The 22,331-nt window shown below is 40.0% G+C and overlaps 1 protein-coding gene across 1 annotated transcript in view; it reads left to right on the top strand.

The window, feature by feature from the left end:
- The first annotated feature begins 9,535 nt into the window (after positions 1 to 9,535).
- The window catches only part of ADAMTSL3 (ADAMTS like 3), a 181,620-nt gene continuing 168,824 nt past the window's right edge, over positions 9,536 to 22,331 (top strand). Inside the window, exon 1 of the mRNA XM_009984607.2 lies at positions 9,536 to 9,610. Within this exon, the coding sequence (XP_009982909.2) occupies positions 9,536 to 9,610 (75 nt within the window). The remainder of the gene's footprint in view (positions 9,611 to 22,331) is intronic.

Here is a 22,331-nt window from a genome sequence, read left to right as displayed (position 1 = left end):
AAAGAACACTGTTATTGTATGTCATTGTCGTGTTTGATAGTTGCATGTTACTGGTCAGCTGTTCAAATACAGTTGTATGATTTTGGAACAGATGCAGAACAAAGCAAGAAATCTGCTATTCTAAGAATATTTCCTTTGCCTGCCAAGGCTTTGTAATAGTGCGAACAAAAACAGCTGAAAGGAATAGTTCAAGAATAGTCATAGCTAGTTTTCTCTTCTGTGTTCTTCACCTTCTCTCTCTATGCAAGAGCAGAAGGTGGCAACTTAAGAAGAGCATAATGGAAGTCTGTAACTGAATCTTTTCTTTCTGACATTTTTTTCTGACGTTTTCTTTGATTAAAACCACAGTCTGTACTACTTAGACCACAAGCATAGCTGAAGAATTCCTGCAAAGATAAGCCTGTACCATCTTTTCCTACTGTCTCAAATATAAAGATATGAGGAATGTTTCAGAATATTGAAGACATCAGGAAAAATTGCAGGAAAAGGTATACATCCCAGACTAAAATACAGTAAAAGATTTCTTACAAACAGCCTTTTTGTACAAAAATGTAGGTATGGGAAATTTAGTCAACATTAGCAGATTCCAAAGTTGGAATAATAATTAAAAAAAAAAAAAAAAAAAATTAAAAAATATTTGTGGACTTTTTTCACTTATGTTAACCAGGCCCTGATCTTGAGCTGTTGAAATAAAGAAAAAAACAAACAAACAAAAAAACCAGAAAAAACAACAGTGATAAAGCAAGACAATGAAAACCAAGAAAAAGTCAACCCAGCTTTCTGTTAGCCGTTTCCTCAGATATCCATTAACTGATGCTAGCCACGTGTGAGCAATCTCTTAGCATTGGTTCCAAACGTTGTCAGGGGCTCTGAGTGCCCTAATATGCCTTAACGACCTTGACCAGCTTCAGCTGGGGCTTCTGCCCGCACCTCTGCCCTCAGGTGCAGGAACTCCATTTAAGCTCTGGCCTGGGTTTCAGTCCCTCTCTGAGCTCTGTTGTGGTTGTTCCGGTGATTTTGTGTCTGTGAGTTTGCCTGGGCTCTCTGCACACCCTGGTTGTTGCCTCTTAGTGCCTCGTGTATCTTGCCATGAGCAGTGGGACAGGGCTGTGGCTGGTGTGGCTCCTGCTAGCCTGGGTACCTGACTTGGCTCTCTCTTCATTAAGAAGCAACCGGACCTTGCCACTCGTGTGATGACAGATTGTTAGAGGAACGACTGCTGAATACTTAGGTAAGGCCAAGTTTGTTGACAGATGTATCTCTTTTTAGATTTTTTTGTGGCTCAATATAAATGTTTTAGTTCATATCCACTTTGGAAGTGTTAAATGCGTTTGAGGCTGTGCATAGGAAGTGGACAGGCTTGACTAGTGTGAAAACATTGTGCTGGCAAATATAGGCAGAGAGGCAAAGCCAGCATAGGCAGCGGAAACTTTTGTAGCATTTTAGTGGTTTTGTTTTTCTCTGAGAATCATTCTGCTCTCTAATTCACCAGGGTGTCTTCCTAAATATTTATTAGAAACAAAACAAGGTGTCACTGCACAGCCTTTGTAACAGTTCAAGAAATCTGTAGGTATAGTAGTAACATTGTTTCAAATGGCATTGCTCTGATGCATTAGAATGGATCAACAAACAGTTTGCTAAGCAGTTTGCTACAGACAGATGTTAGTGACTCACACGTGTCTAGAGCTAATAAATACCGATTGAGTTCTGCTGGCCTGATAATGATTGCTGCAGTACCTGACTAGGTATGGAGGCTCTGTGAGAAAATTAGAGATTGCCCGGTGAAAGGGTAAAGGGCAGTCTCTGTTTCTGTGTTGGTGGTGATAGTACACATAGATGGTGAAGTCCTTTCCAGAACATCTAACTGCACAAGTGATCCCCCTGTGTAGTATTTTAGCACATGCCCCTACTTGCCTAGTCAAAAAAAAAGTGCACTTTTCTGAAGATATCTTCTGAATTCAGTTTTGCTTTGGGAACTTATTTTTTTTAGTTCTGTTTCAATTCTTACCTGTGCTTACTCCTTCCTTTTGTTTTGTTGTGTTTTCCTACATTAATCATGAATCTTCTACTTTCATAACCATGTTGTCTTTGTTACTAGTATTCCTCCCAATAACGTATCATGTATTTCTTCCAACTTTGTCCTGCTTTTTCATTCCTTCTCACTGTTTACTCCTTGCTTGTGTGCTACTCTTTGGTTTTTGTATTGCTGTGCATCTTTAGACACTCATGTAGTGACACACAGAAGTCACCTTCTGAGATGCAGGTCACCTACTTCACGCTTCTTTCTTTTCCCCAGTGAACTATTACAGTGAGGACAGTAATTGTCCTTCTGACCTTTGTCTGTTGCTCATGACTTGCAACATAATTGCTTTCCTCAGAGCTGCTATTTATTAACCAGATTTTGCCTCTGTCTTGACCCAGCCAGCAACCAAACACCATGCAGCTACTTGCTCACCCTCCCCTGCCCCTGGTGCATGGGGAAGAGAATCAAAGGGGTGAGGGTGAAGAAGACTTGTAGGTTGAAACAAGAACAATTTAATAATTGAAATAAAATAAAATTAAAAGTAATAATGACAAAATAATAATAATAGAATATACAAATGAATCATGCTCAGTACAAATGCTTACCACCCACTGACCAATGTGTGTCCCATCACTGGCTAGTGATCCCAGAGGAGAAAAATCCTGAAACTGTAACCCTGGAAAAGAGAGTGAGCTTCCTGGCCAACCCTTAGCTATATACTGAGCATGATGTTGCATGATATGGAATATTCCATTGGCCCATTTGGGCCTAAGCCCACATCTTAAGCCAGGGATTGTGAGTCTGTTGCTCTGGCCGTGCTTCCTCCCAGCTTGTTGTGCACCTGCATGTTTACAAAGCATGGAAAGTTGAAAAGTTCTTGATTTCTTAACAACAACTAAAACCATCAGTATATTATCAACATTCTTCTCATACCAAATCCCATACTGAACCCAAAGCACAGTGCTGTTCTAGCTACTAAGAAGAAAATTAACTCCATCCCAGCCAAAACAAGGACAACATAGCACTCAATAACTTTTGATTTTTAGCAATCGCTGAAGTAAAGACCATCACAAACTGAGGGAAACAGATTGTTGTTGCTGTTACATGAGAATAAAATGGCAAACAAGTTCAGGAATTCAAATCTGGCATATTAACTGTCCTCAGTGGGGTTGCATTTTTTTTGCAAACTAGGAAAAAAAAGTCTGTTAAAGAACACGTAGCTATGTGTAAGTAAACTGAAGGTATTTTACTTCTGCAATGAGTTTTTCATTTTGCCTTGTCTGCATTCAATCTTCATCTATACAAGTTTGTATTTTCTGATTATACCCACAATAAGCTCCTAAATCCTTCTGAAAAGATATGCTGCAAACCCACAACATAATCTTATAAGCGTTTTATAAATGTATCTCAAGATGTCAGTTCTAACATTTTAGTTAGGGCTATGAACCCTGAGCTACAACAAAAAGTAAGTATGTGCCATCTGAATCAAGATGTATTTGTTCTGGGAAGTAATGAAATGTAATGCATCTGCTACTACTGTACAGGATCATAAATATGCAAATGAGCCACAAGTTGTTTTGCTTGAGGATGAAAAGGTATTTGTGAGACAAGAAAGGACAAATATTTATTCAAATACTTGAAATAGTGACCATTTGTATATGCTGTATTGGCTATCACTAGATTAATTTAAACACAAGCTGAGAGGAAGACAGTAGTTTTCTTCTACAATGTTTAGGTCTATACATAAGTAGTTTTTCTTTCTTTAAGCCACAAGAATTTTTTTCTGCTTACTGTATTGATGAAGCTGTCTCTAAAGCCCAGGGCAAGGATCAATGTGGAACGCAATGGGTTCTGTAACACCAAGAAATCAAAGACACAGTGCTGCAGCTGAACTTTGTACCTTTATAGTAATGGAGGCTTTACTCTTCGTAGGGTATAACATGTTTGTGAAGTATGACAGTGTGTGATTGCTTTCTACCCCAGAGAGCTTGTTATTTCAGGATAAACAAGTACCCTGTGCAAATACAATGCAGAGCTGAAGAACTGATTATACTGTGTCAGAGTTCTCATGACTCCAGTTACAGGAAATTTAAATTTTTCCTTTTATTAGTCAATCAGGTGCAGCTCTATTACCGATAACTTTGAGGCCTCGGCAGGATACTTCCAGTTTTGGTATTCATTAGACATAATCCTGATTTATGAGCCAAATGTTGTTCTGCTCTGTTTCAATAGATTTGAAGTTTGTAGCTCAGCCAAACATATTTTTTCCTTAGTATAGACTTTTTGTTATGATGAAAACTTGTTTTGAGAGAATATTTATATATAGGTGGTGTCTGCTGAAGAAGTGAGGATACTTGCATTTCAGGACGAAGTCAAGTAGAGGAAGGTGGATTTTCTTTTAGATGAGTAGGTTTTCTATGAATATTCACTGAGAGAGCGAAATCTGGTGGTTATCATGTGATTGAACAGAGACTTTTCTTTACCAGACCAGAGATTTAATTTTCTTCAATTTTGCCGCATCTTTTTTCTCTGCCATTTCTGTCTGCACTGTTGAGTGTAAGTTGAAATCTGTTGTTATAATTGAATGTAAATCAATGAATGACAAAATATTTCATTATTGCATTCGATAGTGAAGACACATGGTCTTAAGTCAGTATAAAACAAAGGATAAGACCATCATATTTCCAACTAGCTTCCTCATGAGAGACCATGCCAGCTGTACAGATGGATGAGATCATGATTATGTGTTCAATGAAATAAGTGCAAATGTCCATATTTCACAATTTTATGAGCAGTATGGCCTTACAGCTGTCATATTTAATGTCATTTAAATGATGCATATTTTAGAGAGCAGCAAAAGAAAAGCATATATGTAATAAAAAAGCATTGCTAATAACAGGAGTCAAATACAAGAATTACACATGTGAACCGAGTGCTAAGAGCAGCATTGCTATAGCTTTCTATTTAAAAAACAAAAAAATTTTATGCTGACTCTGCCAAGCTAATGTGAGTGGGAATTAGAAGACTGTGTGGTAAAAACTGCTAATAAGGTAATACCCAAAGAACTAAAGGACTTGCCATTTGACCAGGGATTGTGCAAATATTAGGTAATAGACAAAGAACAATAGCTCCTGCCTTGAAGAGTTTATAATCCATTCAGACAAGACAGTGAGTAGAAGGGAAGCTACATGTTTCCTTAGAAAAGGGTGATTTCTCTTAAACTTGAATGATCAATTAGTTTTCGCAGAATTGCTGACAAACTCCTCCAGGGATGAAAATCAGGCACTGAAACCTGTAAGTTTGTGGCATTTAACTTTAGGGTGCATATTGAAGAAGTCTGCCATGGAGTTGCAGGTGCTGTTCAGTTTTGAAGTGGTTGTTTTCAACTACTTCTTGCTTGGATACCTGAGTTTCAGTGAGTTTTTGCTTGGCTCAGCAGAAGGGATTATGGAGATCTCCAACAGGTGTCAAAATCGCAAAGTTTCCAGGTTCACTGAAAGTCTAGGGAGAAAGGAGTAAAGTGGCAGGGGTGTGGAGTAAGGGTAAGGTTATGAAATTGGATAAATTGCATAAAGGAGATGACAAATCAGCAGTCAATGAGAATGAGCTTCACAGAGGAGAAAGAGCTTTTCACAGGGCAAAACCCCTGTGTAGCTTCCAGAAGCAGGCTGAGGTTATTTTTATGCTCCATTGTTACTTCCTGGGTGCTGATCTTCCTCACAAAAAGGGTGATTTCGATGCAATGAAAGCAAAGCCAGACCATGGGTGGTGAGGCAGAATAGGAGTTATTAAACCCTGTCATTTCAGAAGCTTGGGCAAGGCACAGTGCCAATCGCCATTTGACTGGGTAGGTACCACAAGGCACTTACGTTGTTTATTAGAATGCTGCTTTCTGAAATCTCCCTGGGGGTAATGCTTGCAGGTGTTTACCTCTGTTTTCTTGTATGCTGTATAAATTCAGGCATAGAACCTATAACCTAGGACTCGGATCACACGAAATTGTGTAGGTAACATGACATCAGCCTCACTTGAGTTGCTGTATTTGATGTGAGCTGTCTAACCTAGGCTCCTTCCTGTTGCACAACTTCTTTTCTACTCTCATATTTATTGCAGGAGATAAACAAATGTTTCTAAGATTTGCGTGCATGGTGTTTGATTATCCTTTATGGTTAGGGATGCACGCAGCCAACTGAGCTGAAGCAAAAGACCAGGAGCAGCATTGAAGGAAGGTATCAGAGTAAGCTGGGAGGAAAAGTAGACAACAGAGATAAGTAGCACTGAAGAAGGGAAAAACAAGGAAATGCTGACCAGCACATTTGGAAAATGCTATTAGAACATCAGAGCCAAACCTTTCAATGTAATATATGGCTAATACCAGTGCTAGGAACATAGCCAGAGCTATTTTGTCTAAATATGCCCATCTGGCAAACAAATTAATAGCCCACTGCAGCTTTTGCTTCAGGGACCCAGGGGACTGCCTCACTATTGAGAGTTAAATGATTTTCGGAGAAAGGATATTCTAAATAGGGATGGTGTAAACTGTGCACATTCCTAACTAGATGGCAGGTCTTGAGGGTCAACTTCATCCTGTAGTTGTGAACATCTTTTGGTTTTGTTCTTGTAATACTACCAGTCATAGCTTTGGGACAAGAAAATTGATTTTCTGTGTCAGTTGACCTAATGGCTAAATTCTGGCTTTAAAACCATTTGTGATCAAGTCAGTGTCTGCTGACTGCACCTGTGCATCTTTTTGGAAGATAACAAATTGCAGGGGTATAACTGAAGTCATAGTTTAAGGACTGTGTGGTTGTTTAAGTAACTGTAGCAATTGAAATGGATGAAAAGCAAAGCTTTTCAGAAAGTTGATACACTTTCAGCTGACCAGTGTTAGAAGCAGCTCAGGACCTTAGCAGGAGTCTTGCTTGCTACCCAGCCTGTTATCGTGATAGCGTACGTGGTAACGTAACTGGGAAGAACAGCTTGCCTCAGCTGCCAGGGCGAGCCTGCAGACAGAGCAGCCTGTGCCTCTTCCAAAGGCATCATGGATGAAGCATTCCGGGCGGTGCGGGCGTTCGTGTGTCGGTGATGTCCCGGAGCCTTCGCGCTGCCGCGAGCCGGGCGCGCAGCTCGCGCCGGCCCCGGCCGCGCCTGGGGCGGGTCTGGCGCTCGGGCTGCTTTCAGCAGAGGGCACTCTGCTCCTAACCATGGAGGAGGCGCTTTCCACAGCTACTGAGAAACCTAAACAGACTGGAAACGTTTCCAGCGCAACATATTTGCACAAACTCTTCATCGGTTATGTTTAGTTCACTGGAGCGTATTTTTAACTTCAGTGGTAGGGATAATAGCCCTTTTTCTACGTGCTGCTCCTAGCGAACTCGACGAAAGCTTGGGACATCTCTGGGAGCCGCAGCACAAAGGTAGAGGGTTTTAGCGTTGCCGTTTAGCAGCACGGAGCTCAGAGGGAGGACGAGAGCGAAGCTGCCGTGTGAGACGTACTCGTCGGAGTTACAGCAGGAAACCTAAAAATATCGCGGAGGGGCAGCGTGATCAGAGACCTCCTCGGTGCGTGAGCAGATTTGCAGCTGTACTGTGAGAGTTACTTGGAGATGAGACACAGGATGGTTGTGGTTTTGGAAGCTGCTTCGCATCAGATTTGGGCGCTGACTTCACGGTAGCTTTTACCCCTCGGGGGAAGACGAGCCGCTTGGTGCCGGGCTGCCGCGGTCTCGGCCGCCAGTGCCTCCGCCGCCGAGGGCGGGGGGCCGGGCCGGGCCTCCTTGGCCGGCCGCCCGCTTGCGCTGGCCGGGGCGGCCGAGGCTGCGGGGGGGGTGCGGAGCCGCGGTGGCGGAGCGGGCGCCGGGCCGGGCCGCGGCCCCGCGCCGCAGGTGGAGGCGCCCGGGCGCCTCGCGGCGGGGCCGGGCTGCGGCGGGCGGGCGGGGGCGGCCCGGTGCCAGCAGCCTGTGGGACCTTGGCTAACGCGCGGCGGTGGGCTGGAGCCTGGCGCGAGGGAGGGGCCGCCGCGCGTGATGCGGGATGCTGTATCCCCGGTGCCGGGACGGGCGAGGTTCTCCCCTGCCCGGCGAGCGGGAAGGAGGCGCCCGCAGAACCGGACCCGCTCCCTGCCGGCCGCAGCCCCGCTGCGCGCTGCCCGCCGAGCCGGGCGCCGCGGCTCCGCACCAGGTGGGTGAGCTCGGCGGCCGCGCCGGGGGAAGGGAGCCCCGCGGCGGCCCGGGCTGGCCCTCGGGCAGCGGCAGCCTCCCCGAGCGGGAGGCGGGCGGGGGGCTCCCCCAGACCCGCCGGTCGTGTTCAGTGCAAATGGGGGCGGCTGCGGTGCTGTGCGAGGGGCGTCCGAGAGGGCAGAGCGGTGCGGGCTGCATGGGGTGCCCAGGCACTGGCACCTGCGGAGTACCGGAGTCCGGTGCGTTCTGCCAGTTGTTGCTCTCAGGAATGCCCGGCGAGGGTGGTGGTGGGGAAACAGCTCACCTTCCTTCTCTTAATGCCGTTGTTGAGCGAAACTTTTGAATGACAAAAGCATGCAGGAGTGCTAAAGGTTTTGGGTGAGGAGAACTTTGTAATTTTTTTTTTTCAAGGGAAGGCATAAAACACTTAGCTCTGTAAGGAATCCTAATTACATTTAGTGGACAGGTGCAAGAACTGTCTGGACAGATGGTTTTCCTTTGGGGGATACCTGACCTCTTAGAAAGAAGTACTTTTTTTGAAGGAGAGACTTGCATTCACTCTGGGGCTTTGCAAAATAGTGGGGTGGTGGCTGGGAGGAGGGGAGGGAGGGCCGTTTGTGTGCATGTGTATCGAGGTGTGTGGAACTTGTACTGTTTTGAGATCATTGTGGTAATGAATAGTCTGAGGCAAAAAGATGCATTGACCCTAGGAATAACAGAATTAGCAGCATTATTACATGGCTATTGTTGGCAATTTTAAATGGAAGTTTTTAGTAGAAGTGACTGATGGTTTCGTGTTGGCCCTTTAATAGTGATTGTCACTAAACTGATGGGTTTTTTTTCTCTCTGCCCTGATCACTTAGTCTCTGAGCTCTTAAGATCAGAGCTTTCAAAGGCAGTGCAAATGACTGCAGAAGTCCCAGACCTGGGAGTGGGTGAAAGTGCTGGAACAGTACATCAGAAATCCTATGCTCCTTGGATTTTATCTTCCAAAGATCAAGATTTGAGGAGTTCCCAATTTGATAAATTGACCTACATTGAGAAGATAATGAAACTTGCCAACTGTTGCCAGCTTCCCCAAACCTTTCATCCCCCTCACCCCTTTCTGTTCCCTAATTGGAACTACCTCACCCTGAAGGCTGTGCTCATGGCATGCACTGCTTGTCTGCTCCTCTGGGCAGCACAAAACTCTGGTGTTTGCATTGCATTTCTTCCAAAGGCCGGTTCCATGCCTCTGCCCAGTTTGCTTTAGTCATTGAAATTCTGGCGGAGCCCACTTGATTTTGTTTGTAACTTGAACCAATTTCTCTCAGCAGAGCCCCAAGGCACAAGGATGGCCAGCCCTAAAGCCACAGGGCTCTCCTGGGAGATCACTTGGCTTGCTATTGCTATCTGTGCTCACCTACAGGTAGGTGGTGAACTTGGTGCTATTGTCATGCCTGGTCCTTTATCAGATGATCTTGCTTCACACTTTGAACTACTGTTTTTTAGACAGAAAACTGCTGAAGGAACTGCACTGTAAGTAAAAGACTCCTGATGGGAAGGTTTTCCTTTCACTGAGCTGAATTTCAAAGACATCCATGTGGGAAATTAATTCCCTCTCTTTCTAGTAATATCATACCTGACTTTACTATACGAGGACCAAAGAGATCTTGCCAGATGTGTAATGCCATGGGTCCTTCCAGGCAGCACAGCTGCTCTTTGCCCCCAGGAGATTTAGCACCTGATAAATGTTAAGATACTGTAAGTGACAAGGGTTATATAAATACCTGGATAGAAACATCTAAAGCACTTGGAAGGCAGTGTTGGGGGGGAAGTTGGTCCAAAAAGATTTTTGATTCAAGTGTTCAATGAGTACAGGAACCATGGAGGAAAATCTTATCTGCCAACTGATCTGTTGCCTGACACATGAACCTAATCAGTTCCAAAAAGTGAGTATTTCAAGAAATATGGTGTGCTGGCATGCAGCAGAGATGTTGTTACAATATGTCATTCTCTATACTGATAGTTCCCACAGTACAGAACGTTTCAAGGATTCTTCAGTCTTAAATATGCCTAAATCCAGAAATCCTTTGAAAAGGACAACTAAAACTGGAAGATACTTTTGAAATAGCACCATTTTTTGAAGCATTGTAGTAGTTTTTGACAAAAAAAAAGTAAAATCTTGGTTTTAAATAAAATCAGTGATACTGTTTACTGTAATACTATAGTGTACTGATTGTGCTATAGTGATGCTGAGAAATGGTACATTCAAACTGGAGCCTGGTGTGCTGGGCGTTATATAAATGTGCATCCTGAATAATTTTGAATTGAAGGACACTACAGCTGACAAAAGTAAATTCAAAAGGAGTATGAAGAACAGAAGAGACTATATTGAGCAAGCTATGACCAATTTAAGATGGACTTTGAGCTTTAAGGTAGTGGAAATAGGGCTCCAACCTATTGTCAGGAGCACTGTGTGCTGTGAATCATTTGACAGCTATCTGCTGATGATCACCTCCTCTGTTTTATGGCTGCAACTAGTCATGAAAGTACACTGATTCCTTGAGTAAAGGACTTGCCATTAAAGTGAAAATCATTAGATTCATGTTAGTTGTACAGTAAAATGCAGTGCATTCAGTGCGTGTCCAAGCAGATAAGGCAACAGTGGGATCTTCTTTTTGCTCACATATTTCTTGTGCAAGAACAAAAAAGTTACTGATTTGCTGTGCCTCTTCAGTTTGTATTTTTGTGTGCAAGCAGTTGAGTGGTATTGTAATAACAGACCCTGTAAAACACTCAGAAAGTGGTATGTTAAGTTCACTTAATAGTTCTATTCAAGATGAGAACAGAAGTTCTGAGAAGGGAAATGTCAGCTTTGCGTTTGGGCCTTTTGGTTATGAAGAGACCGTTTTGTTTTTCTTTTACAGTATTTTTCCTGTATTTTCTTTTCTTATTTTTCTTATTGTAGAACTGGAACCAGTAGTGGCATAGTTTCCTCTTCTCCACGAATGGTTTGGCATAGCTTCACTTGTCTCTTTATAATAAAAACAACCCAAACACATTGTAGTAATCAATAGACTATTGCGAGTAGTTTTATGAACATTTCAATCCAGGTCAAATTTTTTAGTCTTGATTGTCCTTCAAAATATTCTAATCTATTTGGCATATTTGAGTCATTAGCACTTAACCTCAATCTTGTAAGAGGCCATTCTGCTCCTAGGTTTTAGGTGTTTTATCACAATTTTAGGCACATAAAAGATATTTTATATTATTTAACATAACATTTTCGGTATCCAGTAACCATTAATTCTTTAATTGGTTGCTTGGGGCCATACTATATGGACCACACACAGTCATTCTACCCTAATATTGTACCACAGCTTCCACTTATGTTGTTTTTGGCTATTAAAGTGCTTATGTCTGGAGCTAATCAATTAGAAACAATTGGATGCTGGGCAAGGTCACAAGTCTATGTCATGTCACTTATGTGCAATTGATTAATTTCATCCTGCTTGAGGCAGGTACAGAATAAAATAATGACCATTTTAAAAGAATGTGGTGGAAATGTGGTATGAATGTAACACAAAGGAAACTTTAACATGAGAAGTTGTGAAAGAGGTAGCTGTTACTGAGAAGAAATGAAAGTTAACTTTGGATATAGGAGCCCTTTCTGATTTTTTTTCTTAGCATGGTAACAAGCACAGCATTTAGCTAGGCTCCAAACTGAACTCTGCCCTTACAGATACGCAGTGTCTTAAGTTTGACAAAATTATTTTGTCAAGGGCAGATTAGTCACTATACCAGTAGGTAAGTCAAATTTCATAGAATAACCCCATGAATAGTTTACTGCTGAGCATTGCTGAGCTGCCTGTTCATTACATCTGTTCTGTGGCCAAGAGCAGTGGCATAAATGACTCAGGAGGAGATCGCTTACAGGCTGGCCTTGGCTGTGTTGTTTTGCAGACATAAAATCTATTTTTTTTCTGATATGTACCAATTGAAGTGAAATGAATGGAACGGCATTAGTCTAAAGCCAATGGTAATCAAAGCAAATAACATCTGTATGTTTTTCTTAAAAGCAAACAAAAAAAACTCCACCACCAAATGGTAGCACCAACATGGAGCAATTTGTTGTTTCTAAAGATTTAGATGATGGATCTATCCAAAGCAGTTACTGTATTCCACAGACTAAATGTATTTGTGAACATTAACTATGTCATTGGCCTTGAATTTAACTATTCATGAGTATTTGTTGATAAATAGGGTGTAAAAGGCTTCTCATTTTTCTCACATGGTAGCAGGTGAGCCATCAATACTACAGATTTTAGGAAGTAGTTAAGCTAATTAAAAACCCAGAAGTATCCAAGTCCAATTCTGGTGTTTTTAAGTGATTTTTTGAGAACATATTTTTCCATATTGATAAGTGAAAAGGCAGGGTGTTCAGTGTGATAACCAACTCTTTCTTAACCTTGTTATAACATTTTATTACACCATTCAACTAGATGCTGTTATATTTGTTATGAAATGTGTGTAAGACTGTATATCTGCATATACATACTAATAGATTAATGGCAGCAAGAAATGATGGCTAGCAGAATATGGATCAACAGGTCATCAAGAACTTTACGCATGGATTCATTTTAGATTTATTCTTTGGTATGTTGGTTTCAAATCAGGAATATGCTGATATTTTCTGAAGTTGCTACAGTCTTAGTTAAACCCTCTACGAGTCAGTCCGTTTCGCCTCCGAAGACCGTGGGGTTGCTAATGTCTGAGGAGGGAATAACAGCAAACTTGCCCTGTCTGCATATTTAAGAAGCATTAGCTCTGGGTTTCTATGAAAGGAAAAGTTTCATAGGTCGCATATTCATTGCATAAACTGTTGGTTGCTCCCATGATTTATGTTTCTACCATCCCTGCCTGCGTTATGTTTTTTTCCTAACTGATATTTTGGATGTAAAGGGTATACATGCTGAAAACATTATCTTATTCAAAATGATTCTGCCATAACCAATCTGCCAAAAACTACCAACATAGTAAATATCTTTAAGGTTGAGTTTTGCAAGGCCAAAAATCTGATGTCCATTATATGACATAGTGGACTTGGAGACCATCTTTGTGGAAAACCTTTGGAATATTGTTTTACAGTCACTGAATGTATTGCACATTGATATTCAGAAAATAGATTATGATCTACATGCCATACAATAGTAAGGATTCTTAAATCTCCAGTAATTTTAATAAAAAATATCAGGGTGAGATTTGCAAGTCGAGAGTTAAATCTGAAGCAGTTGCACTTTTTTGTAGGAAGGTTGCAATTCTGCACCTATCTGGAGTTTTGCAGTCAGCCTCAATAGGCCTGTGGTTTTATTCTTGATTTGAAGATTGAAATGTCTACTACAGACAAATAAATTTTGTGACTCTTTAGAAGTGTTCTGACTTAAAACGTTCATTGTTATTGACAAGGTTGTGACTTAATGACAGCATTACCAGAAAACTTAAGTTTCTGAATTTGCTTTAAATTTATGACTAATAATGATTGCTCAGCCAGTACTCGTAGGATCTGAACTGCTGTTACCCTCAATCTACAATCCAAGAGCTGCATTGCCAAATAAACTGTGATGAATCTGTCTTGTGACTTGAGACACAAACTATGTATGAATGCTTATTTTTTGCAATGTATTTGTAAAAAATTCAAGTTAACTGTTGGAGATGGCCAAGAGTGCAGATGATGTTGGTGAGGGTATCCTTTTAATTTCTTATGTATTTGTTTTCGTTTGCTCAGTAAATATTTTTATCATAGTAATTATGAATGATGATTGACAGTGATTCAACTCAGAAAATTAAGCTTCGGTTATTCAGCTAAAGCTGGTCCAAACCCATTCATTCCAATGTGGCAAAGGTGTTTTAGTGTCAATATCCAGCCAGATTTTGAATTCTGTACCCAAGGTCTCCACCTTGGGTATCAGTGCTCACTGTGATGATAATTTCTGATGAGGTTACACTAAAATATGGGCAGAGATTCTCAAATCAGTTGTGTGGAGAGCTGCAAATTGCTGGTTCCAAAACTAGATATTCAAAAGTTCAGCACTTTTAGAGAAGCCTCAAGTGCAGGAATAATCTCTCACAACAACCAGTGGCTTCTAATTTCTCTTGGAAAAGTAGTGAAGAAATGAAGGAATAGCTCTAGTATGATCTTTGGTTTTAGCAGAGGCTTGAATGCTTAGTCATTGATAATTCCTCATTCAGGTCTGCTTGGTGCAGCTGGATCCTTCATGTTCCTTACCAAATTGGGGCATAAATGGCACTGAGGTGGCAGTTTTGCACAGTGCACCAAATTCCGTCCCTGCCTTTGCATCACAGAAAATACATGTGCCTAATTGTACTGATATCAAAGGCCTTTTACCTTTTATTCAGAAATCATGATTTGGCCATCCAAAATAATGAGTTTGGCTTCAAAAGAACACGTATTTTGACATCTGAGTCATTTTTATTTGCTTTTACTTCTGGAACCTGTAGGGTTCACATATTTGTGTCTTTATCTGCAATTTTTGGGCTCGAAGCCTTTCTTAAAATATCTCTCCATGCTCACCTCATTCCAGGAGCTGGGGTTTAAGTAAACACCAAACATAATATGACTTGCAATGAAGTAAGAAAATATATTACTTTCAGTGATAGTGGTAGCAGATTTATAATTGTGCCTCTATAGTTGTTTGTGTTGTAAGGCTGTGCAAGAAATCTTTGGGCATGAGTAGTTCTGTCGTACTGTGTGAATGTTGTACTTTACTGTTAAGTCAGTGTGGTGTTAAGATTTTGTAGTTGGTAATACTGATGATAGTCTTGTGACTGCATACAGTCCAACACAGCCTTATGTGAACAATTCCAGTGTAATTCTTATTATGCAAAGTCTCTGTAAAACAGAGAGAGTTTGTGCATGGTGAAAGAGTGGGTTTGTTTTTGAAGTACAGCTTGCTATGAGCCCAACATTCCAGAAGGGACATTGGATATAGCCGTGGAAACTCTGGAGAGACAACTAAGACCCACATAGGAACTGTATAGCAGTGCAGTTGTCATATGCCCTCTGCACTCACTTTACTGTACTGATAGATAAATAATTTCTTTAGGTTTTGAAAGCATGTATGTAACTTTCTTTACCATAAGAGGAGAACTTTTCTTGATATTAGCTGTAGACTGTCAAGTGCTCTTGAATTTAGGGATCATATTTTCAAAATGGCCTCACTCCAACTTCTAGGAGGAAGTACAGTTCTGCAAACGTACTTTTGATGATTGTTAGCTATGCAAGGGTGCTAAACTTAATGCAGATATAGCAGCATTTCAAAAGGGTCGTTTGATGTAGAGCCTTTGTTTTGATGACTTGCTGTAAGACTTCAGACATAAGTTAAACACGGTTAAGTACTTATCCAGCGAAGAACCTATCAATACAGTTTTTTTGAAACAAGTAACAAGGTAAATTTCAATTAATCCAATCGGAACTAGGTGCCTTAGGCACTTTTAAAAGCCTGGCTAAACATTTGGCATCGTATTTAGCTGATTAAACTGAAACTTTTCACCCTTAAAAACTATTCTGAAAGAATTGATTTCTGGTGTGTAAATTCTAGTACCAGGGTGTGTAGATATTTGATAATACTTGAGAAAAGCAAGTACAAGCATCACATGTTTGAAAAGAGAGGGCAGTTTTTGAAAACTTGGCCTAATATATCCCTTCCAGACAGCATATTACATAAATTGTTTAGGAAAAATGTTATTTCTGTTTCTAATTTTATATTTATTAGATTTAACATCATTATAGAGGGAAAATGAAAACAGTATTCTCAGTCTGTTTTGAGAAATGTGGTTTCCAAGAATTGTCAGTTTGTCATGCTTCTGGATCCACTAGAAACACAGTGAATGCAAGTCAGCTCAACTAAATTGTGAAACAATATTAAAAATGCATTTACGAATGCAATTACTACATTGTTGTTGTATGCTAACTGTTGTCATTTGTGTCATGGTGGGAGGTCTCAACTGGTTGACGATGCTATTTTGCAGCATTAAATAAGCGGAGTGCTTGTTTATATGTGGAAACATGTATTTCTGTAGTTAAGTAATGTTTTTTTCTGTCATCAGGTGCTATGCCAAAAATCGAAGCTGCTTAGAATTTCTAGGATACAATCTGTTGTCAGTGCATGCAAGCAAGACAGGGCATCGTTTATGGTGTGTATATGTGAAAGGACCTATAGAGGCTCACTCTATACTAAATGCAGACATAAAGAAGAGTTTTAACTGCCTGATATATTGCCTTTTAGTATCATAGAAGTAAAATGACATGGCCACACCTGCACTGCCGCAGAATGCGAAGAGTGAGGGATTTTGTTCTCTCAAGCTCTGTTTGGCCGTAAATGTTTCCTTGCCTGCACCTTGCAGAAGCTACATATTTGGTACTTTGTTTTCCTGAGTCTCCAAATAGTTCTAAACTGTTCCCTGGTTGACTAACATGGATGTTGGCTGAAAAAACCCAATAGCATAGTAGTGTCTTGAATGTTGCCTGCATGGTAGCTGATGTTCTAGTAGCAAACTGCCAGCTACATCCAGCATATTACTGTTTCTTTCAGCTGATCTCATCAACACTTTTGTTAGAAAGGAGAAGGAGGAATCGCTCTATAACTGGAGAGATGTGTTGTTTATACTGTATGCCATGTAGGGATTTTATTAATGTCACTAACTGATAGGACAGCTCGAACAAGCTCTGGTTTTGGTCCTGATTTTCTAACTTTATTTACATGAATATAAGGTGTTTATGTGACTAACATTTACACTTTTTCTCTAGGTCGATGATTCTCATGTACATCTTTCCAAGGAACAGCCAGCTCAGAGCTTGACAGCAGTTAACAGTGCAAATTGAATGGTAGGAAATGCTATGAAGGGAAGGTGTAAAACCTAGCAAAGAGTATCATCCTTTTGCTGTATGAATTCTTGATTTGCCCATGGTAGAGTACTGTACACAGTTCTGATCCTTTTATGAATGAGGTGGAAACTCTAGACAGGGATTTCTTGTTTCTTCCAGCAGAACAACTGAGTGCCATTAAATAAAAGTACTAGGATGCAGATTCAAAACAATGAAAGGTGATTGTCCACCATGTAATGATCTTTGGCACTTCTTGGCACAGGTTTTTTTTGAGTAGAGGGTTACATAGATTTCGGGGGAGACAGGACAAGTACTGGGAAGATCCACCAAGTACTATTATATAGACAAACCACAGCAGGCTAAGAAAAGAAGGTGAGTTCAGAAAAGTATTCCAGGAATATTGTACCTGAATACTTCCTCCAGACAAGCTCTTTGAGTGCCCAGTTAATGGCTACTGTTGAAATCTTATGGGCTAGATGGATCCTTGATCTGAACCAGTTCAAGCTGTTCTTATGTCATTTTGGTGATACTTGAGGCTACACTTGAGGATTGTTGAAGTAGAAGTTAGAAATGGCCCTAGATCTACTGTCACTTATGACTCATCATTTAAAAACTAGCATTAAAGAAATACATTGTCCAAACTCCACATGTATCTGGCGGTTTCTCCTGGATGCATAAGAACTTACTCAAAACGTGTATTCTGAGCTTCTTATGTCTGCCTGAAATATTTTTTTTTACAGCATTGTTATTTTTATTTAGAAATATATTTATTATGTTTCTGGTGCTTTTTCAAATTTTAAAGTTTTGGAATGATTTTTAAAGTATGCAAGGACATTTGGGTCATCTTGCTTAGTTGCTGGAGCGGTTTCTTGTTTTTAAACAAACACTAATATTTCCTTGAGCAAGATAAACAGAGAAATGGCTTCTGATATTTTACTAAATAAGGCTTGGCTTAAATTCCTCTTTCATTATGTGGTCAGTCCTGTAAGACACAAATATTCCAGACACTTTCCCTGCATGAGTGAGCACTTGCCTTCACCCCAGTATGAAACTGTGCACCCAAATGCTTTTCCCATTTCCTGTTCCTACCTCTTTCAGTTAAATTTAGAACACAATAGGTTGGTTAAAACTATAAGAAAACCTCCATAATGCCATCTTAATGTATGGGGGTTTACCATGTAACTGTTTATCTTCTGCTAAGAGGAAACTATAAATGTATTTTTAATACCAGGAGCTGGGCTTAAAATGCCATTACTTATCCAGTGGGAATAGATTTGAAAATTAGTAAGCAATTAGATCAGTAGGCAAATACATTTTACTTAATGTTGCAAGTCTCATGGGCCTTTCAAACATCCTGTTAGCATCACCTGTTCTTAACTTGCAACCTTTTAAATCTTTACCTAGTTGTAAATAGCAGTGTTACTTTGAAAGGGGAAATTTTCTGTATATTTTTAATTTTGATTTATGAGCTGAATTTTAATAGTTTTAAAAAACTTGCACAGTTTCACCAAGGGCAACAGAGAAGTACTGGGAACACTAAACTTTTCTTGGAGAAAATTTCTTCCTGTAGATAACCATCTTGAGAAGGGCCTTAGCTGGAATAACAGAACATGTGGGTCTTGTTCTGATCTTTTGAACTTGCTTGAATTATGTCCTTAGCAAACACCAATGATGTATTTGTTTATAATTGCTTATTTTTCTTACTGAATTTAGACCTCTGTGAGCCATCTGTCATGTGTCACATAGAAGTCACCATTTAGAAAAAGAGAAAATGCAAGAATTGTAGACTTTCTTTTTATTTTTTTAAAAATCTTAAGGCCAATCCTTGAGAATACTGAAGAAAAGACCTTGTCCTCTTCAGCTGTGCTATAGGAGTGTTCCATTGGTCCTTGTCTGCTAAAAGTTTACATTGAATCAGTGGTGGTATGAGCACACTCAGCCTAGGCACTATAAAACATCAGTCCTGAAAAAGATCTAGGCTGGAGAGTCCTGTGGACTTTGTTAGGTTACTGTGCTGTAAGTAAGACCTTATTTTGTGAAATTCAGGCTTTCTACTTCAACAGCACAACATTCTGCGCTTGACTAACAGTGCCAGTGGAGTCTGCAGGCAGTTTGTCTGAGACATCAGTGGGAATTTTTCCTGAGTGAGACCTGCCCACAGGAAGCAAACTGAGGCTGAATTTCATTAGTGCTAACTAGTTGGTTATCGTATTTCCTGCTGTGTGTGGTGTGAATAATTTCATCTCTTCATGTAACTGCTAAGGACAGATGGCATTTAAAGCTGTATCTGCAGCTGTTAGTTTTCTTGAAAATTGGCTGTATTTATCCCTCTGGAAAAAAAGCAGAGATAATAAGAAAGATAATTTGCCTGTTGCTTATGAACCTTGCAAAATTTGAAGTGATTTCCATTATTTTACATGTCACTTTTTTATTGTGTGTCATTGAAGACCAGTTTATCAGGTGTTCCAGACCATCCCTGTTGGCAGGAATTTCTCTGAACTACTGCAGAGGGAAACATCAAAACCAATCCTTTGAGCATGTACGCTATTTTTCAGTAGAATTGAAGCAGAATGTTTTCACTTTTTAAAAATCAATGTGACTTTTTGCCAGATTTGCTATATTCAGAAGATTCCTTTGAACCTTTTAAGGGCTTGCACTCTCTTCTGCATGTTGCAGTTCTGCTAATGAAAATAGGCAAACACAAGCACACCATTAATAAGGAAGATAGAGAGTTGATTTCTACATGCAGCATTTTGTCTGTGCATATGAAAGTTGACATCATGGTGTTGGAATGTTGACCGTGTTTTGCATTTTGCTAGCTTCTTTTACTGGAAAGCATGTGTTTCAAAGGGAGTTTTCAATTTTTACAAGTCTTTGCCTCCATAATAGCCCAGTCTTATTTTGAGTGTAGACTTCAGCTATGAATAAAATTTAACTCATGAAGTAAGAGATTCCTCTGGCACAAAATGTGAATGAATTATGCAAATATTAACCAGTAATGTGCATGTCTGGATCAGAAGAGTCAAAGCCAACCTTTAGGTTCCAGTGTTACCACTCTACATTGACTTACTCTGTTCAAGAAAGCCTTACTCTGAGAGTAAGGATACTGAATTCTGAGGAATTCTGCTAAAGAAGAACTGTATCAAGTGTGGAAAAAGTACAGCTGGCTGCAGAAAACCAGTCCTTCGTGGGGAGCTTTCACTAATGTGCTTTCTTAGCTCCAGATGGATCTGTGAAAGAAGGGAGCTGAGAAGTGAACAAAACAGACTAGCAGCAATGAAAAAGTGGCATTAGCCCTTCATCTTGAGAGTAATCACACAGATAATCTAATTGAATTTTGCCAATTTTATCTTTCAGTAATGGGCTGGCCTCTTTCTTTAACCTTCATAATCCAACTCATTTTCCCAGACTTTAAGGGTTGTATAATCTGTAGAAAGTTGGCAACCCAAGTTTCCCATGTCATCAACTCTATCCAGTCTCCTGAGAAGAGTTTCCTGGTACAACATCCTTGCACCTGCTAGTTCTTCCCAGCTCTTTTAAAAGAAGACTACTCTGAACTCCTTCATGAAATCATTCCATGCTACTTAAGCAGTTTGCTAATTTTTATAATTTCCCCAAGTGATACACGGCAGGTTCAGTTCCATTAACCTGTCCTTGTGATGAAAGACCTAAATTCTTGGTGAGATTTTCAGTGTCTAAGATTGACGGGTTTGAAAGAGTTAGACTTCCATATTACCTGATAAATTACATCTGCATCTTCAAGTTCAATAAAAAGTACCTAGTACCTGTTGAACTGTATGTACCTTTGTTTGCAGACAAAAGCTAGCACATTTTTTTAAAAGAACATTTAACACCCCTAAAAAATATAATTCCCTTTCTTAGGTGGTGGTGTGCAATGTTGAAAGCCTCAATTCAAGGCTGAAGTTTTAGACTTTATTCCTATATGTATGCTATATGGAAACATATGCATGTATAATGTATATAATTGCACTAACAAAGTCTCAGGCAAACTGAGATTCTTTAGTTGAGTTTTAGTCTAAATTAAGTGTTAGATAGCTGCAAGTTCTTAGTGGACTCTTCTCTGTATGTAAGTTACAAGGCTACTGTATAAAACAATATACAATTATTTACTCTGGTGTTACCTTTAGTTAAGAAAGTAGACACAATCAGATCTTTTTGCACAGCTAAATGAAAATGAGGGTCAAGAAAAATAAGGAATGATGTTTTATGTTGAAGGGTGATGCAACTTGCTAGGCTGAGTACCCACTTGAACTGGGGCTTGCAATAGCATGATTGGTCTTGTAAAACAGGGGCCTGCTTGCCTGATCTATCTGTGGTGTTGGATTTGGCTCTTTAAATAATTTAACTTAGAAGAAAATTGTGTTTAGAGCTGCATAATTAGCATTAGGTAGGTCGTCATACCTTGTAAATAAAGCATTGAATTGACATAAAATTTAGATTGATGGATACATGCTTGATTCTGATGGATCTTGCTTTCAGAAGCTGTTGTTACACTTTATGGATTTGCATTGGTACTTGCTAAATTCTGTTCATTGATACTTGGTGAGTTCTATTCAGCTTTTAAAATGCTGATGTAGCTCATCTACATCTATTCCTCTCTTCAGAGCGCTGCCCTAGAAGCCTGTGCTGTTTGTGTGGGCTGTTAGTGCCAGAGGATCTCTGCTGCAGTAGTCATTTTTCTCTCTGTGAATTTGCGTGAGTTGGTGTGGTACTCAGCTCTTCTGCAAGGTGCTGGAGTTGCAAAGGGCTCTCTGGGATCAGTCCATTCATGGTTGCTATAGAGGACACCAAAGAGCTCACATTTTTCAGAGACATGTAATCTGACTCACAGGGCTCTCACCTATCTGTTATTTTTCTATATCTTGTAAATAAAAGTAAACCTTAACCAATTCATAATTCTTAATATTTTGTCAGAACATTTCAATGTGAACAGTTAAATTTACATCTCAAATATTCAGTTATTAATTGTCATGATAGCTACCTATGACTTTTATTGGTTATTTCTAGAATCCTGTTTCAAGTATAGCAAGATTTGTGCAAGCTTTATTGCTAGGAGTGAAATTTAAACTTTATTAGGATTAAGTGTTTAATAGAATAATTTGCTGCATATGTTGCAAATACAAGCTGCTATGAATAGATCCTCTGTAAAAAAATAAAAAAAGCCATTTGATATGTTATGTATGGATTTAAATCCAATATGTTGTTATCTTTAACTAAAGGA

The sequence above is a fragment of the Tauraco erythrolophus genome, chromosome 14 (assembly GCF_009769465.1).
Source record: "Tauraco erythrolophus isolate bTauEry1 chromosome 14, bTauEry1.pri, whole genome shotgun sequence".
Classification (NCBI taxonomy): domain Eukaryota; kingdom Metazoa; phylum Chordata; class Aves; order Musophagiformes; family Musophagidae; genus Tauraco; species Tauraco erythrolophus.
This window is presented reverse-complemented; position numbering and strand designations above follow the sequence as displayed.